At 38.9% G+C, this 18776-nt stretch overlaps 1 protein-coding gene across 3 annotated transcripts in view; it reads right to left on the bottom strand.

Annotated features, from left to right (window-relative positions):
* Positions 1–18776, bottom strand: part of cdc42bpab (CDC42 binding protein kinase alpha (DMPK-like) b) — a 91215-nt gene that overhangs the window by 30951 nt on the left and 41488 nt on the right. For all 3 annotated transcript variants that reach the window (XM_049481006.1, XM_049481009.1, XM_049481003.1), the window contains exons 5-13: positions 18271–18419; positions 9733–9826; positions 8443–8643; positions 6503–6751; positions 5866–5945; positions 5442–5602; positions 2041–2163; positions 1348–1481; positions 569–811 (exon numbers count right to left, since the gene is read on the bottom strand). In XM_049481006.1, the coding sequence (XP_049336963.1) occupies positions 569–811; positions 1348–1481; positions 2041–2163; positions 5442–5602; positions 5866–5945; positions 6503–6751; positions 8443–8643; positions 9733–9826; positions 18271–18419 (1434 nt within the window). The remainder of the gene's footprint in view (positions 1–568; positions 812–1347; positions 1482–2040; positions 2164–5441; positions 5603–5865; positions 5946–6502; positions 6752–8442; positions 8644–9732; positions 9827–18270; positions 18420–18776) is intronic.

Consider the following 18776-nt stretch of genomic DNA (forward strand, 5'->3'; position numbering starts at 1 on the left):
TTTGCATAAAATAAGAAATGACTGAAATAACAAACCAGATGAACAAATAATGCAAAGAAAACAAGTTCATGAATCAATATTTGGGGGATTAACCCTGGTTTTTAATCACAGTTTTCATGCATCTTGACATGTTCTCCTCCACCAGTCTTACACACTGCTTTTGTATAACTTAATTTTGTATAACTTAACTCCTGGTGCTAAAATTCAAGCAGTTCAGTTTGGTTTGATGGCTTGTGATCATCCATCTTTCTCTTGATTATTTTCCAGAGGTTTTCAATTTGGTAAAATAAAAGAGTAGCCGATCTACTCTTGAACATTTTTAAATGTGAGCCAAAATAGCAAGAATATAAGAATACTAATTTTATACAGTGGAACCAGAACAATGAAACCCAAAACTCCCAAAAGAGAGTTGTGAAATTTGGCAAGTAAGACACACACAATTCAAACCAGGAGTGAAGGTTACTATACTCAAGCAGACGAATCAAATAGGCTTGTGATTTTCAGGAAGGTTGAAAGAGGCTAAGCTATTTAGCCCATTAGCCTCAAAGCACAGGAGAGACTCTCCTACCTCTTTGCGTGCTCTCTCCGCCTTGCGCACCTCCAGTCGCAGGTTCTCCACCTTCTGAGACAGGCCCTCCATCTCCTCCTCTTTGTCACGGAGCTGGCGGGCCAGCCGCTGCTTCTGGGAGCGAACATCTGTAAGGCGCTCATTCAGTTCAGAGAACTCCTGCATGGCCATCTTCCTCTGACTGTGTGCCTCCTTCAGTTCTTTCCCATGAGCCTTCAGCTTCTCCTCCGATACCAGCAGCTCCTGGAAAGGCACAGAGACAGTGTATTTAGTCTATTTAGTCACTTAGTACTTCTTTGTATTTATTACTTAAGAAATACTACACGAGAGGGAGTGGTATAGTGTGTAGGCCACAGGCAGAGTACTGTAGATCAGAACAGCAGCGCCAATATTACACTTTATAGCACAAACCTCGAGTGTATTATTATGATTAAACCCCAGTTCCATTATCACTGTTTATTAAAAGATTTTAAGTTAAATCGGATGAGAAAATACAATCTGAGTTAAAAAAGTTCCATTGCTGCTGTGTTTGTAGCTGCGCTGTTTGGCTTGTAAGCACTGCATCTTTGCTAGTTTACCTGTATGTGATGGAGTAATACATGGAGAGCTTTGGTTACAGTGCAACACCAGCTGATAACGGCACTCATAAAACACCTCTCAGCCAATCACATTGCAGGGTCGGAACTAACTGTGGTATAATTTAATGTAAATTAAAATCAATAAATTATTAGAATTACAAATTGACAAAAACTGCTACCACACACAGAGAGAATGCTTACCTTGTGCAGATCCTCTTTCTCTTGTGTGACACTCTTGAGTTGTTTCTCCAGAGTCCTGATGGTCTTGGAAGAATCTTCTAGATCCCTTCGTGCAAGGCTAGCTTTCTCCAGTTGCTGTTCCAGCTGACCAGAATCTGAAATGAAAGAAATGATCAGGTACCTTCAGACACATTGTTTTTTAAAGGTCTGCAATATACATCTCATTCATTAGCACAGGTACAGTCAATGGCCACATTCTTAGACACATTTACTTTGTAGGCATATACACATATATCTATAACTAAATACAAAAGATCCACAATTAGTAGGATTAGTAATTAAGTTAGTAAGTCATCCATGAGCCTCATCAGCAGTCAGTTTCTGGTCAGTAGGAACATTATTAGCATGACATATGTAGCTTGAGGACTACTATTATACTAACTCACTACTTGCAAGTAAAAAGTGAGCAGATTTGAGTGGACAACTGACTACTGGAAATGTTTAGAATGAACAGAAGTTCTGATATAGCTTAGATTACTTTTGTGTAACAGCTGGGGGACAGTTAGTTACTGTGCACCAGTGTGGTAGATATATCCAATATAATTTACTGAGAATGCAGCAGCATCAAGGTGGGCTAAGCAAATGCACTGGAGACTGGTGTATTTTTAGTGTAGAGCGAGATCTGGACCACAGTGGTTTGTGTGAAACTGTTACCTGCTATTTGCTTTTTTAAGATGTCTATTTCACTCTTCAGGCTTCTTATCTCCACCTCCTTGTTGGCATTGACTGGCACATCTGAATTAGGGTACTGCAGAGCCTGTACTGTCTGAGTGGACTCTGAGGCACAGAGAATGAGTCATAATCAGCATCTGTTTGAGTTCAGAGTGTGTGTGCATGTGTGTGTGTGTGTAAGCAATGAGCATCTGAGAATGAGAGCATTTTTTAGCACGAAAATGTCTTCTCATTTGTGAATGCTAAAAGTTCCATTTGATTAAAACTGAAAAGGCATAACTAATTAATTACTGTATATTGCTGATGTGAAGATCAGCATAGAAAGACTCACATTTCATATACACATAATGAGCCAAAACATTATAACCTTTCATAGGTGAAGCAAATTATTGTATTTTCTCATAAAAATGTCAATCTGCTGAGCACCCTTGCTATACAGTCTGGTTAAAGCCAGCAGAGTACTGTGGCACACGTCTCATGTGGACCACCACAGCTTTATTGTGGGCCAGTGATAACCCTTCAGTTCACTGGTATTCCCTGGTGGCAGTGGGCAAGTTTAGGAAATCTTCAAAAATCTTAATAAACCTTTAGGGGTAGTAGTGGCTCAGTGGTTAAAGCACTGGGTTATTGCTGAGAGGGCTAAAGGTTCCACAATCTGCAGCCTGTAAGTCCTGTAAACCTCTGTTGATGCTGCAGTGATGAATGCTCACTGCTGCAGGCACACTGGATGCTCAATGTACATCTCTGTGTACATCTTTGCTCAGTTCACTGTGTGTGTGTGTGTGTGTGTGTGTGTGTGTGTGTGTGTGTGTGTGTGTCCACGGCACAGATGGGTTAAAGGTGGAGGCCACATTTCATCTGTGCTTCCAGCACAAGTATGATAAATATGGTTGTCTTGTCTAAAAACATGAACAAACTCAACAAGATAATTACACATAAAACTGACCTTCCATAAAAATGTTCTACCAAATTCTAGATTTTTGAGCGGAACATATATACTTTATTTTCTGCACTATAAGGCGCAATAAAATTTTTTTTTTATTTTCCCCAAAATTGTCAGTGTGTTTTATAATTCTCCAGCAGTATTAGCATTACCCGCTAACCGCGCTACATGCTAGCTCTTTGGCCGTACAGAGGTGAATATAATTGCCCTGTAGCCTGCTGCTAACCCCGGCTAGCACTGCTGGAGCAGAATAGCATTACCCGCTAATGGTTAGGCGCGTAATGCTAATGATCCGGCTTTAGTGGAAATCTGGAAAATCTAAGCTTACTGTAAATAAACTGAAGTGCTTTTTTTACCCAAACAACAGTTTTCAGGAGAGAAATCTGTGTAGATTACCATCCAGCGCTCTTTTGTCTTGTTTGATTCATCTGAAATGTTTTTTTTTTTTTTTAAGAATTAAAGTTTTGTTTACTTAACTTAGCTTGGCTTTATTAGCTAAAGCTGAATTAGAAGAAAAACATTGTGACAACTCTGTTCCTTAATAGACTTGCATAAAATGTGCCTTATGTATAAAAATAGTCCAGAAAATACTGGTAGATGTTTATAATCCAGTGCACCTTATAGTGGAAACAATATGGTATGTTAGTGGACACCAATAGTTTCCTTAATCTTTCATGGACCAAAGTCCATTCAACTACACAGCTTTTAATTTTTTTATATAGATTAGTTGCTCATTTTTGGGAACTTTATATAGCGATCCATTAGGCACATTTTTTGTCTAAAGGCTAAAAGTTATACTTTGACAGTAGACCTTAGCCTATGAATCTGCAGATGATGCACAAACCTGTGCAAACTCTCTGGGTGTTTACATGCAACTTGCAACTTGTTCTAGAAGTTTCGAGCCATGTGAATGTCTCTATGGCTTCTTACAGTGCAGTCATAAAAATGCCTGTAGAGCTGTACTTGTTCTACAACATTCTCGAACATTCTTTCTGCAGAGCTCTGTTTGGTTAGTCCAGCAGCAGCATAACATCAGGAATTTCTGACTATTACACACACTAGTCTGTTTGTGTGTATATTGCTAGGTAATGCCTACTTGTTATCATACTACTTATGAGCCCTGCCTGCCTCCTGGTTTCCAATCTGTTTAACCCTTTGAACTGTTTTAGATTACCTAATTTTGGGACCGTCTGCTTGGCTCACGTCAACGTTTGCATGGCTGTCGTGCTCATAAACTCTACTATAATAATCTTACTTACTACAATATTACACTTACTATAATGTCTGAAAGCATCTGTTCCATTTATTTCTTATGTAATGTTTATTATTTAATTGTTCTGTTAATATTTTTTTTATCTATATAATTTATTTCAAATGTTTTCCCGTTTTCTCCCTAATTTACATGGCCAAATACCTAACCCACTCATTAGCACTCACCTCATCACTAGTGATGCCTCAACACCAGGAGGGTGAAGACTAGCACATGCTTCCTCCGACACATGTGAAGTCAGACTCCGCCTCTTTTCAAACTGCTATTGATGCAGCATTACCGAGTAACATTACAGCGCTGACGCTCGGAGGAAAGCGCAGCGACTCGGTTCAGAGGGCGCCATCTACCCACGCAGAGAGAGCAAAACCAACTGTGCTTTCTCAGGGCTCTGGTAGCCGATGGCAAGCTACATGAACAGGATTCGAACCGGCGAGCTCCTGATTATAGTGGCAACGCTTAGCCCGCTGGACCAGTCCGAGCCCCTGTTAATACTTTTTAAAATAATCTGAATTAATTATGATCAAGTTACTTTAGTGTCAAATGACACTTTTGGTGTGTTTTGGATGTTATGTACACTTTATGCATTTTACACATTTTAACATATTATGGCATTTTTTGATACTACAAACACCTTTCTAAATCTGAGCATTCAAACACACTTACATACAGACAGACCTTCAAGTACTGTGAAGGAAACTGGAGTCTCCTGAGAAAACCCATGCAGGAGAACATGGAAACTCCACCCAGATATGGACTTAAAAGTCCTGACAACCAAGCCACCATGTTGCCCAGTAAAGAGGATTTTTCCTTATTTATTCTGAATGTTGATCCTCCCACTGACCACCATGGCAACCTCTGCAGCAGAAAGCCTCTCCAATTGGTTGTTCAACGTGTTCATGATGCCCTAACATGCATGTTTTGAATATACTGAGGGTGCAGTTGATGTAGGTTTTAAAGGATCTGCTGCACCTTCTGGGTTTTTCTGAAGTCCAAGTCTCCTCAGGTTGGAACTATTTTGGCAGCAGGTGGAGGAGCAATACATTTTAGGTCATAATGGTCATAATGTTTTGTCTCATTGGTGTAACTGATAAGGCACTGATAAAATACAAGGGATTTATGTACAAATACAAATAAGTGTGTGTGTGTGTGCGTGTGTTTGCTTCTATTCACCCTGAAGCTTGCGGCTGAGCTCAGTCTTCTCTTGCTCTAGACGGCGGATTCTCCTCTCGTATGCCTCAGAGGCTAGGCTGTCCTCTAAACTCCTCTGTATCCCAGCATCCACCTGGTCAGAGCCACCGGCCTCCCGCAGACAACCCCGGTCTGACAGAGAGCTACACGCACAAACAGAAGCAGCATCAGCAGCACAAACATCTTATTTGAATGGACACACACCAATACTACCAATTTTTACCAAGTTTAATATACCAAATATCAAAAGCAGGGTAATTGTAGACAACTAGAAGCACGCTGTACCTGCTATACTGCAGAGCAAACTGGATTGTTTAACTGCCATACATTTATGACATTTATGTATACATCAGGCCAGTGTAGATCTCAAGTAGCTGCATTCTGAAGAAAAGCTTTAAATGATTACCATTTGCTGGTGTACGTGAAGCCAACGAAGGGGAGATGGTGTCCGGAGAATGCTGTGTGGGAGGGGGGCGGCATTGTCTCCTAAAATAAAGAAGCCAAGTTAATTAACAGGTTTTAAATCAAGAACTTACAACTGACAGAAAATCAACCATTAGATGAAACTGAATTAAATCTATCTAAAACAAAAACAAAAGATCCACTCTGAATGCTTACATTTTTACAAAAATGGGTGGAATTCCTATTTTCTGTGAACAATCCTCTTTAATTAATGGATTACTTATCCCAGGTGTGTTAGAGCAGGCAAAACACCAAGCTAAGCAGAATAAGGCTAATCCTGGTCTGTTGATCTAAAGTACAAAGTCTCATCATACGGACAGATGTGTGTTACCACTGAACCAACATACCAAAAGTCTCCTAATGCTTGTGAATCTATATCTAAACTTAAAAAATAAGTAGAGACATGATAGTAGTTTTCATTTGCTGCATGTTAAAAAGTCTGCACTAGTCTTTATCAAACATTAGATGAGTAAAATTCATGGAAGAAGAAGATCAAAGGACTGATTCATGTCCTCATGGAAAGCTTGAAACCAGGCTCTCATCTCACTAAAGAGCAAAAATTTAAAAGCTCCAACACAAACCGAGTTCTTGAGGCAGTCGTCCTCAACGTCGAAGTTGGAGGTATCAGTGGGGCTGCTGACTTCAGGGATGTAGGGGGCCTCACAGTTGCGGATGTTGTCCCAGTTGATGCCTGAGAAAAACGGGTGCTTTTTAAAGTCCTCGATGCCGTTCTGGCCCAGCCGGTGCTCTCGAGAACAGATCAGCCTTCGCATCAAGTCCTTTGCTTCCTCAGACACGTCTGACACCTGCACTGGAAACTGGAACCTCTCCTACATAAATCATACAGATATGAGAGAAAGCCAGAAGATATTAGTCACCAGTGCAGCTAAACTAAGATGAGCTTAAAGATGCTAGTGTTGACTGTTAAGCAAAGATCTACTAGACTAGCAGTACCTGTGGTTTAGGACCAAAGACACACAAAACTACATTTTGTGTAAAACTACTACAGTGTGAAGAATAATTACCTCATTCAGAGGGTGAGATGACTAATCCAGAATACAGTGAAGGAAAAACAAAGAGAGTGTTTAAAAGAAAACTAAAACTAAGAAATGCATAGAGAACTGATCTTTTCATGCTCATCATGTTTGATTATAATAAAAGTGCACAATTAAACAGTTACATTTTAGTTTTAATCCACATCTAGTTAAAATGACATTTGTTTTTTTAACTTCGGCATAACTTTAGGATGAAGCAAATGAATGTGTCAGAATTGTATACAAGATTCCTGATAGGAAGCAAATGTCCCAAACGTTTAAAAAGCATTTGGTATTATTAAAGATAGTCAATACATATTGTACAGCAAAATAGTAAACATTTTAGCTAAAAAAAAAAAATAATAATAATATGTATAGTAAATGTTGTTTAGTACAACAGCATGTTATAAGATGCTTTTCTATTAGATACATGAAATTTAACAGATGATTTTAAGCTGAATTTATCACTTCTATCTTTATTACTCTTGAGCAAAACAGACGCATGTAGGTTCAATGGTGGTTTTGGTAAGTGAATAAAATTGCTATATTTACACCAGGGGTCGGCCCAGATGTGGTCCGCAAGCAAGAAACATCTGACCCGTGAGGTTGTTTGAACTATAATGAACAATAATGAAAATAAATACTACTAATAATAAAATGCTTTTCTGTTGAGCTTTTGTTTTTCATCCTCCCCTGTCTCTCTGTCGCGCTTGGCGTGACTTTAGTTTCCGCCCGTTCTCGTTTTTCCTCCCGTTCTTGGGCTCCGTATCTCCTTATAAGGGCATTTTTTCACTAGCTGGGGCAGCAGTAGTGTATTGGACCGCGACCCTGATGACACGAGTTCGATCCCTGAGGAACGGTGCGATTATTTATTTATGTTTTCCTTTTTTCTTGGGTTTACCTGCTTTGTATTTAACTGTTCTGCAATTTGGTTTAACAACCCTCTGGGCTGTAAAGCTACTAGTCTGTAGCACTTCATCCCATCACACTTCATTTTCCAATGAAGCTTGGGGCTTGGGAAATATCATTTCAGGTATGTGGCCACATTACATGCAGTCCAGAGTCAGGTTCTAATTGGTTCTGCCTCTTATTTTAACTGTGTTGTCTCACTTCAGCTGAAATGGATAATCTGATTGGTTGTTTTGGAGGGGTTGGACGGTCTTCCTGTTCATTTGGTAAAGAGAAAGTATTTTCTTTTAATAAGTGGCTGAACTTAATTAAAAGTTTTCTCTGTTGAGAACATGGATTCTAAATTTACTTTGCAGCTGAGATTAAAACTAAAATCCACGGGCAGCATGTTTGACATCCCTGGTAAATATATCTACATATCTCAAACATTTAAATTCTTTCATTCTTTTAGTTAGCTTACTTATACTTTACAGAGGCAGTGATAAAGTGTATTGTAAATAACTTAGAGCTATGCAAATAAGACGTTGCTTGACTTATTTAAATGAGCAATACATGTAATTAAGTGCACATCTGTTTACCTTGTGGTTCATGATCTTGCCGTAGGTCTCCACCAGTGACTCAGCGTAGAAAGGCGTCTCACCATAGAGCATCTCGTACATACACACACCCAGAGACCACCAGTCACACTCAGGCCCGTATTTGCCTTTCCCATCCTCCATGGCCTGCAGGATCTCGGGGGAGATGTAGTCTGGTGTTCCCACAGCAACAGAAGACTGCACCTGAGAAAGGTACAGCAACACAATCAGGATAAGAGATCTGGACTTAAATAAGGAGGCCATAAAATTACATTTGTTACAGAATGTAAGTCTTTTAATACCAGTCACATAAACTTGAATAAACAAGACCCCAATTAGTTCAATATATTCATAGAAATTACTATGTTACTCCTATCAGTACAACTATGTGCTTCCTCACAAAGTCTGTTAAACTAAACAAAATGTATTCAAGTGCATCACAGTGGCATATCTCATACAAGTTCCTCAACAAGAGGTACACAACCCAAATGTAGCCTCTGAAAGCTTTTTTAGGAATCTTGCATCATTTTCTAATTTCATGCTTTTTAAAACTTTTTAGACCACAATAAATATATATAATATATTTGCTAGAAAATAATTTGTTGTATTAAAAATCAAAACGTAACTTTTTTGCTAACGTTACTATGTTATTTAGTTCGCGGCTAATGTTAGCTAGCTTGCCACTTACCTTAGCTCTCTCCCTGGTAACATAGCTATCTTGCCGTTAATGTTTTAATGTCAGCATATTAGCTAGCTTGTCGCTAATGTTACTATGTTAGCTAGCTCTCCGCTAACCTTAGTTCTCTTCTAGAAATTTAGCTAGTTGACTCGCTGCTAACGTTAGTATGTAGTAAGTAGCGATAAGCTAATGTTAGCTAGCTCACCTTTAACCTTAGTCCTCTTTCCAGTAACATTGTCTAACTCACTGCTAAAGTTAGCATGTGCATTCCCACCGGCATTAAATGCACAGTCTGAAAATGTATTACCTACAGCTAATTTACAGTAAATTTAAGACAATTTCAGAACTTAATTACCCGGATTTTAATTAGGGCAGTGGGGGATGCACTTTTGCCTCTCTTGTGGCAAGACTCTGTGTCTAATCAGATTATAATCATTTACATATCTGCATGGTAAATCTTGCAGCAATTCATGGTATCCAAGGTTATTAACATCAACATATTCTAACACTCTAAAGTCAGGATAATACAAAGCATGAGGAAAAAAATCACTCTCAACTCTGGCGACTGGAGAGATCACTCAATATTGTAGCAGCTTATTGAACATGGAACTCACCGTTCCATCCTCCATAAGTCTGAGGCAGGAGCCGAAGTCAGCCAATCGGATGTGACCATTCATGTCCATCAGGATGTTGTCTGGCTTGATATCTCTGAAAATACAAATAATACAACACACCACACGTTAGACCTCAAAACCACCTTCCACTTTTCACTATCCTTTATGCTGTAACTGAAAAAGTTAAATCTACTGGTTCTCCATTAAAAAAACTAACAGAATTACTGTTTTATACATTAAAATGTTTGTTCGGTCTAAATGTTTAGCATGTAGACTTTTGTAGTTTTTTTTTATACTCCAATGGAAACGTGGTCAAATCTGTCCGTATTAATAACAGCTTCTCACCATGCTTTTTTCACTACCACCATTTCTGCCCCTAAGCTAAGCTTACGTTTCACATCTGGCAGCATTTAGTCACCTAATTACAAACTAGCTGTGCAGCCACGTTAACTACAAATTGCAGCTGCACACTTTTATGACAGTGTTCATATAAATTACAAAATGTTTTGGAGTAAACTGGGTTATGTTTTAGGATTGTGATAATATATGTGATACACAGTGAATACGGCTGTGATGTAGAGCCAGTGACAGAGTTTTGAGATGTGTTTTGTTTCGGGTGTAGATGGGTAATTGGACAGCTGTCCTGAAGGGGAGGTGATTGAAAGGTCTCAGGAGGAAAGAGAATGAGTCACTTTGTTGAGTGTTAAGTTGTGTATGCCTGCATTTCTATGACCTTTTCAGCGTGTTGGTGTGTGTATTCTACTAGTGCTGGCTACAAGGTAAATTCTAGTAATAAAAAGGAATTTACTTGTAGATATTACTTGTAGAAATTTCAAATAGACTGTGTGTAAATGGTAAGGTTTAGGTAATAAGCCTGATATGAACAAACCATCTACCACGATAAAGCACTGTAATTCACACTGCACTACTGGAGTTTCTCACACAGTACATCATGCAAATGTTGCATATTCTAGAAAAACAGGTACCCATTAATAACTTTACATAATATATGAAGAGTAAAAACACATTAAAGTGCACTAGATTAGACTAGATATGTCCTTTTGTTGTTACATACTAGCATTAGCATATATATTTATACATTTTCTTTGGATCAGCCATTACCAGCTTACTTTTTCACTTGTGCATGGGGATGTATCGTATTTTTCGCATTATAAGGCGATTAACGTCTACTTTATGGTGTATTTTCATACATAAGGATTTTAAGTATTAAAAGGAGCATTATGCAACACTAGCTAGGAACGGGGGTGTTTTCCTTTAAATTCAGCAGGTCTTTCCACTGGGTGGTGGTGGAGTAACTGAGGTAAAGCTAAGTTTAAAAAAAAAAAAAAAAAAAAAAAAAAAAAAAAAAAAACTGCCGGTAATTCTTAATAAATAAATTTATAAAAATTATTTTGAAGTCAAAGAAGCACTGGATGTTAATCTACACCGATTTATTTCTTAAAAACTGTTTATTCGGGTGAGTTAAGCACTTCCGTTTACTTACAGTACACTTAGATTTGCAGATTTTCACTAAGGCTGGGTGCAGCAGCATTAGCATTAGTGGCTAACCGCTAACCGAGGTAAGAGTTAGTAAATGCCGCCCGACAGCGCTACACTAAGGAACCCTGAGTGTTCTGGAAAGCCAGGGTGATTTTAGCTACCGTTTTATCGTCACATAGCTGCTTTTAACACAGTAAACACGCAGACTACAGTCCGTTATACTCGCCTCTGAACGGCAAAAGAGCTGCTCCAGCAGTGCAATTGGATTGAGTAATACAGTATTTACAAACTACATAGATCATATGTAAACTGAGCAAATTAAGAAGTGCATTTTGTATGTTTGTAAAGTATTTCATACTTCGTTATGTAATAGGCAAACTGCCCTCCAAAACATAAAGACTTTTTGTGAATTGACCAATAAAAAATAAAAAATAAAAAAAAGTCTGTGACTTTAAGATCAAGTTCATATTACATTTCTAGAGCTTTTGGCACAGCATCCCACATACACTCAAACAGCTTCTCCCAAATCTACTCTGTACACCCTTCCTCTGAGTCAGCATTAATCAAAAGTCCTAACACGCAGAATCTACCAATAAACGTAGCTTTAAAAAGATTTTAAGACATTTTTGTCCACAGGTGTTGATTGTTAACTTGAGGTGCTGAGTAAGATTGTTGTAGGAGTTGTTGGAGTGTGCAGTATACTAGACGAGCTATTGTGCATACACAAGCTGTACACTGCACTGAGGAGAGATGAGGACGGCTGCCTCCTGCTGCTAAGCAGTATAACAAAAGGTAAAAAGCTGTGCTTTAGTGGCATCGGTTTGGTAATGTCTAAACTTGATCCACATATTTAAAACTGGAGGCTTCTTGAGTTGTTAAAAGGTAATAGATGACCACCTCATAGCCTAGACATTGCACTTTGATTCCTCTTTGATCTGAACTCTGTCCACTGGATAATACATAACAGGAAAAAAACACCAAAGTGCCAAAGGCTTAAAAAAAAAATAGAAAATGGTAACTTAAAGGAGAAATGTGGTGTGAAATAGACTTGGGTTGTAGTTAAAAATAATAAAATAATATAACTTTTTGGAGCACTTTGAAAGCACATTTCCACAGAATTAATTTTGCCATCTGTTCCCCTATGCTAAATGTTCGTTCATGTTCTTCAGTTGACTTGTGACTTAATTTCAATATGGCTGCATGTGTGTATAAACAGTCTCTTTTAGTAGACTAACTGTGCAATTTTTGTGCAAGTTCTCAGTGCCTTGTTTTAAATGTCAGAGCCCTCAATTCTACCAATAATGTGTAGAGCTACTTTGACTTTGTTAATGTGGTAAAAGTAGCCATTTCCTTGCAGGGGCAACACTATGCCCCTATTGATACCATTGTAAGCCTGTTGGGAGCATTGGCTAAAAGAGCTGTGTTTTAGAATGCTGGGGGTGAACAGATGGGTTTTTCAACAAACGTTTGTATTTGTTATTATGTTTTACTACATCCCAAGTCCATTTTACACCAGATTTCTCCTTTAAGAGGAGGCTAAACCATTTAGAAGTTCCTTACTTTTTTAATGTAAGCCAAAGTAAAACGTAGGTACATATTTTTTTTGGACAGCAACAATATGCTGCTGGTCTGTCATCAAATAGTGAAGTTACCGAAGCTGCTCTTTTTCAGAGGCAGTTATTACAGCTCTTTACTTTCCAGTAAGTGAACTGGCTTTGTTTAACTATGATCTTTACCTGCCCAGCCCAGCATCACACAGCAAACGACATGCAGCTAAACCAATTAAAGAACCAGTGAGACGCTGAGCCGTTAACAAGCCCAGATCAAACAAACAAGCTTGCTGCAGAAGCCCGTGCATTAGCATTTACGCTAACAAATCATTACACAGTTTCAGCTTATCAAGGTGGGAACACTCAGGAGTCACTTACGCATGAAACACTAGGGGGCCATTTCCCAGAGAGGAATTAAGCCTAACCCTATACAGCATTTTAAATGGAGACTTTTCACTGAAAGGAAAATACACTCTAAAACTAATTTTAATTCCGGTCCAAAAAGACTGTGAGAGAGGGAGAAATCCCTTTAACCCTAAACAAAGCTAACCAGTTGTCAGAAACAGCTCCAAATCCAGTAAAAAAATGTTTTCTATTTTGTTTCAATTTCTCACACAATTTCTCCAATTAGTCCTTCAATTATCATCAACATATTTTCACCACACTTCCAGCTAGGTCACCAAAAAGAGCAGCCGTAGCTGCACAGTGCATTAGCCTGCTCACTTAGCCTCTATGCACAGCTTAGTGGACAAGGCTACAGGCTTCCTGCCTGCTGGCTGTTTGTAAAGGCTAGCTCCGAGGCAGCAGGGGGTGTAGCACAGCCGCCAATTGCTTTGCTCTGTCCCAGACTGCAGCCTTAAGGAGCAGTGATGCTGAGGGCAGGAGGAAGGGTAATCCCCTTTAAGACCAAAGAATCCATCTGTGAGAGCCATATGTACTTGCCGCATGCCTACCAGGCCTGAGAAAAGACAGAAATGACTCAGAGTGTGAGAGAAAGAGTGAGAGGGTCGAGGTGAAAACTCTGCTAGATTTCTAGACAGTACATATTAATCCATTAGATTTAGGGCTGGGCAATATATGGTAAATCCTAATTATATATTTTAAGCCACTTCAAGATACAGAAAAAAAATAAGAACAAGTATAATATCGTAGATCCCATACCCGTATTACTAAATGCTATTTATTTCCATAAATAGGTGGTTTGTGTAAAAATGGTTTAGGTTCTGGAAGGATAACATGCAACAGAGTGCAATCTTGTTCAAATTATGTTGCAGAAATGTCACAATAAATGTAGCAGCTTCCTAGCTAAGCTAGGTAAACAAAACAAGAAATGAGAATTAAAAAACAAAACCAGAACTGGATGTTAATCTACACAGATTTCTCTCCTGAAAACCGTTTATTTGGGTGAGTAAAGCGCTTCTGTTTACAGTAAGCTTAGATTAACAGGTTTCCACTAAAGCTGGAGCGTTAGCATTATTGGCTAACAGAGCTACACTACATTAATGCTAATGCTGCTTCAGCCGTGTTAGCCAGGGGTTAGCAGCAGGCTACAGGCCAATAATATTCACCTCTGGACGGCCACTTAGTGCAGCTAGCAGCTAATGCTAATATTGCTGGAGAACTATGATGATTGACGATGATTTTTAGGAAAATTAAAGGATTTTTAGGAAAAATATGGTAGTAACATTACACTTTGTTACGGCTTCATCATATAGTATCATGTCCTAATTAAGTAATACAACATGTATCCCAATACAGGAGTTACAATTTAATATTGTGCGATACAGTATTGCAAAAAAATAAAATAAAAAATACTGCAATACTTCAGTATATAGAATATTTAAAAAATAATATTTTTCTGAAACCTACAAAATATTTTAGTCACATTGCCAAGCCCTAGTAGCAACTAAGGTTTCAAAGTTACTTACAACATTACATACAACATTAATTTCTTATCAGCACCTTATTAGGCATTTTTTTTTACCATATTCATGCATAAGCAGAAGGTCTGGATGACTGGAGACTGTGAATCTAAGCCTTAAACTGCAGGCTAATTACACACTAATTTTTTGACTAAAGTCTATTTATTAACTACTCCCAGTTATTAGTCATTAAGCAACAGCTAATTCAATGGCTATGAGGTCAGTTTCACTCAGGGCAGTGAACTGACTTCTTTTCACACTATACTTTGCTTGTTCAAAAAAACTACAACATCCAGTTTATCCACCTCTGGCTGGTAGCGAGGTGCCTCTTAGTTAACCGGTGGGGCCGCTGCTGATGTCAGCATACAAAGCTGTTTATGAGCTCATCCGCATGCTCGGGCGCTTTTAAATGAATGTGCCGGCAGCCTGAGGCAAAGATTGTACCCGTCGCTTCTTGACAGGTGAGCCGTACAGGCAGCCGGAGACACGCAATGCCTTTTTTTTGAGGAGGTCGTGTTCTGCTAATGCAACGTCCCTTTATGAGAACCACTGAGGAACCCAACAAGTCACACATGGCACAAATCAATAATAGAACCCCCATATGGCCCTGATCAATAGTCAGCGGCGCACACACAATGCAGCGGTCGCACACCCCTGAACACACACAAATGCATAAAAGAGGAGTGCTGCAGCTGTGTGGTGGTCTTCAGCTGTGGCAGCAGCTCATTGGCTGCTGCTCCTCATCGAGGGTCTAATGAACACAGCAGGAGTTCATGCAAATATCTTGGCCACGAGGAGCTGGGTGCTTAAAACTACTTTACAAGCACAATCCTCCACTTAAACAATCACCACCACCCCTCCTCCAGCCTCCAGCCTGCCTGTCTGACGAAGGCACTAGCATTAGCATATGCCAAGCTACAGGCCTGGACGTCTAGCTCAGCCTTGATGTCTACAATTTAAATTATATAACCCGTCTAAATATCTCAACATTTAGTATTGAAAACTTTATTAAAGCTGAAATGTAAGGTTTACAAAAACTTAAATTGGTACACAAACGCTAGAACTTGCACATCTCATTAACAAAAAGTGAAATTCCCCAATATTTCAGAGTTTCTGCATATATAAATGGTGGAGAAGTAAAACAAAGTTTTAACATAAATTGTAGAGAATTGTAGTGCAACCATTTCTCAGACAGTAATCAAACCTAGCCTTCGTCTTTACAGAACTTTGACTGGAGAGCTTCCATTGAAAAAACTAAAACTAGTTTTAATCCTTGTCCAAGACTCTAGTAAGTGCTGCCTGACAACGCTACACTAAGGAACTCTGAGTGTTCCGGTAAGCCAGGGTGCGATCAGCTAGTGATTTGTCCCATATTTCTTGTATTAACAAAGCATACACGCACAGTCTGATATACTCAAAAAAGCTAGTGCTGCGTTAGTGGCTACTGTTAATTTTATAATATTTTTACCAGAATATTGCCCTATATTTCAGAATTTCTGCTTATTTAAAAGATTGGGATGTAAAACAAAATCCATTTTTGTAATTATGATTAAGACTCAATATCAAAATTGCAGTGTATAGAAACATAACACAACACAAGCATATATTACATGTCTTCAGGTTTTATTAAACGTATATGTTCATTAATGGATGTTTAAAATACATTTAAGGCCAAAATATTTTTTAACTCTTGTAAATAAAAGTTGTAAATAAAAGTTAAAAATAAGAGTTAAGATGGCATCATTAAGAGCATAGTGCTGAGCATACATAGTGGTGGTGACCTATCAGTGACCTATAGAGTAAAAAAAACTATATTTGCTTAAGGTAATTGGACAATTTTGTGGTTCATGTTTTAAAAATTTAGAATGTACTTTAATTATCATAAAGGTTGGTTACCCCGACCAAGATTAAGCTTAATCATAGATTAAAACATACATTTAATGGTAAATTACAATTAAATATACAAAAATGTCTTTGACTAAGCAATATTTCTGTTTAACATATTGTCCTAAAATAGGTTTGTGCAATTTGTTTGCCTTTGTTTAAATAAATTCATAATGAATGTGGTATTTTAGTACTTAAGACACCAAAATAGGTGCTTTTTGGCCAGCGGGTCAGATGATCTCTATATAAATATACATATGCTGCCAATAGCAATTAGCATGTTAGCTAACTCACCTATAAAAGCTAGTGTTTGTGAACATTGCTAACATTCTGAAATCTCTTGTTTTAGGTTTTTAAAGCTGATCAGGTCTTTTAGAGGTTAGCTCGGCCAGTGATAGCGCTTTACCATAGCTGAATTTCTGTATACATCAGTGTATCAGGAAACGCTAGAGATAAATTGATGCTGAAAAATATATATGCAACACAGCACCAGGTCAGGTTTCAAATCAACACAGAAACACAATGTGAATGCCAGTGCACAAACTGGCTATTTTTACACATTGCTCAGCACATGGACCAGCACCCACAAACACACACACACACACACACACACACACACACACACACACACACACAAACACACAAACACACAAACACACAAACACACAAACACACAAACACACAAACACACAAACACACACACACACACACACACACACACACACACACACACACACACAAAAACACCCTCTTCCAACGCTTCTCTCAGGGGACCTGCCCACACCATCCCCACCCTCCAAAATGCAGGCGTGCCAAACTCTCACAGGACGAGATCTGACCACACCTCTTACCCCATCATTACTGCCTCACACACTCCACACACTCCCCCTGCCAGCTTACGCACACAAGCCCAAAAACAGCATACAATTACCACAGCCAGAATAGAATGTGTGTTTGTGTGTGTGAGAGAGAGAGAGAGAGAGAAAGAGAAGACGTGTATATTTATATCCACTAAGAAAGAGTATATATGTGTATGTACTGTAAGTATTTGGGAGTGTATGCATACCCAAAGAAAAAACAAAAGTAAATGAGTGCACATGTATGAGAAAAAGTGTAATCAAGTGAGTGTGTGTGTGTGTGTGTGTGTGTGTGTGTGTGTGTGTGTGTGTGTGTGTGTGCGCGTGTGTGCGTGTATTGGGGGCGGGGATTTGTGTGTTTCTCTCTGTGGGATCAATTAATCTACAGGCACACCCAAAGTCCCGCCCCTCACGAGCGCAAACACATCAATCATGGCAGGGTTCCAAAGCTACTGGTGCCTATCATTATGCAAATGAGCAGGAACCGCTTCTCCTCTCTGTGGGTGTCAGCTGGACTTCCAGTCCCACAGTTCTCAGCTCACACAGAACCCCTCTATACTCATATTCAAGCATTGTGTTTGTTGTGTTGTCTAACATCACTTGAAACCCAAAGTTGCAGGAAAGTCACTGTATCAGGGTTATAGGGAGTTTTCCAACTGTGGAAAACTCACATTTGTGCGCTCACACTCAGATAGATATTTTAAAATAAACATACACATTGATTTTTTACTCAGAACACTTGCAAGTTTAAACAAAACAACCCAAAACAGATAACTCCAGAGTACTTCTTTATTCTCTGCACTGGAATTCAAGCAAAAGGCTCACCTGTGAACGTAGTGCAGCTGGTGCACAGAATCGATAGCCAACACCATCTCTGCCAGGTAGAACTTGGCCATGTCCTCAGGCAACCGGTCTTCAAACTTGCTCAGCAGTGTCAGCAGATCTCCACCAACGTAGTAGTCCATCACCAAATACTTCAGAAAGAGAGTACACATGCAGAGAATGACGGGGGAGAACGTGAATTCACAAGACAGTCGTACAGAAATATTTCCAGGGTTGTACTGTTCCTATCCTTCACTGCCCTCCCTCCAAACCCCATACTGTCTTCCATTATCATCATCATCAGAGACCACAGCACTTCACTGTTTATGCCTTTTCAGCTGTAATTACCATCAGCGTGTGAAACAAGTGGCTGTATTCACTTATTTAGCTGAGCTATCATCAGTTACTGACAGTTTCATTGCATTTTCCTTTTTAGCCATCAGTTGCAATCAGTTGGTTAAACTATACTATATTATTTGTAAGATTAGATAGCAGTTTACATGATCAGA

Source organism: Astyanax mexicanus, chromosome 1 (genome assembly GCF_023375975.1).
Source record: "Astyanax mexicanus isolate ESR-SI-001 chromosome 1, AstMex3_surface, whole genome shotgun sequence".
NCBI lineage: Eukaryota > Metazoa > Chordata > Actinopteri > Characiformes > Acestrorhamphidae > Astyanax > Astyanax mexicanus.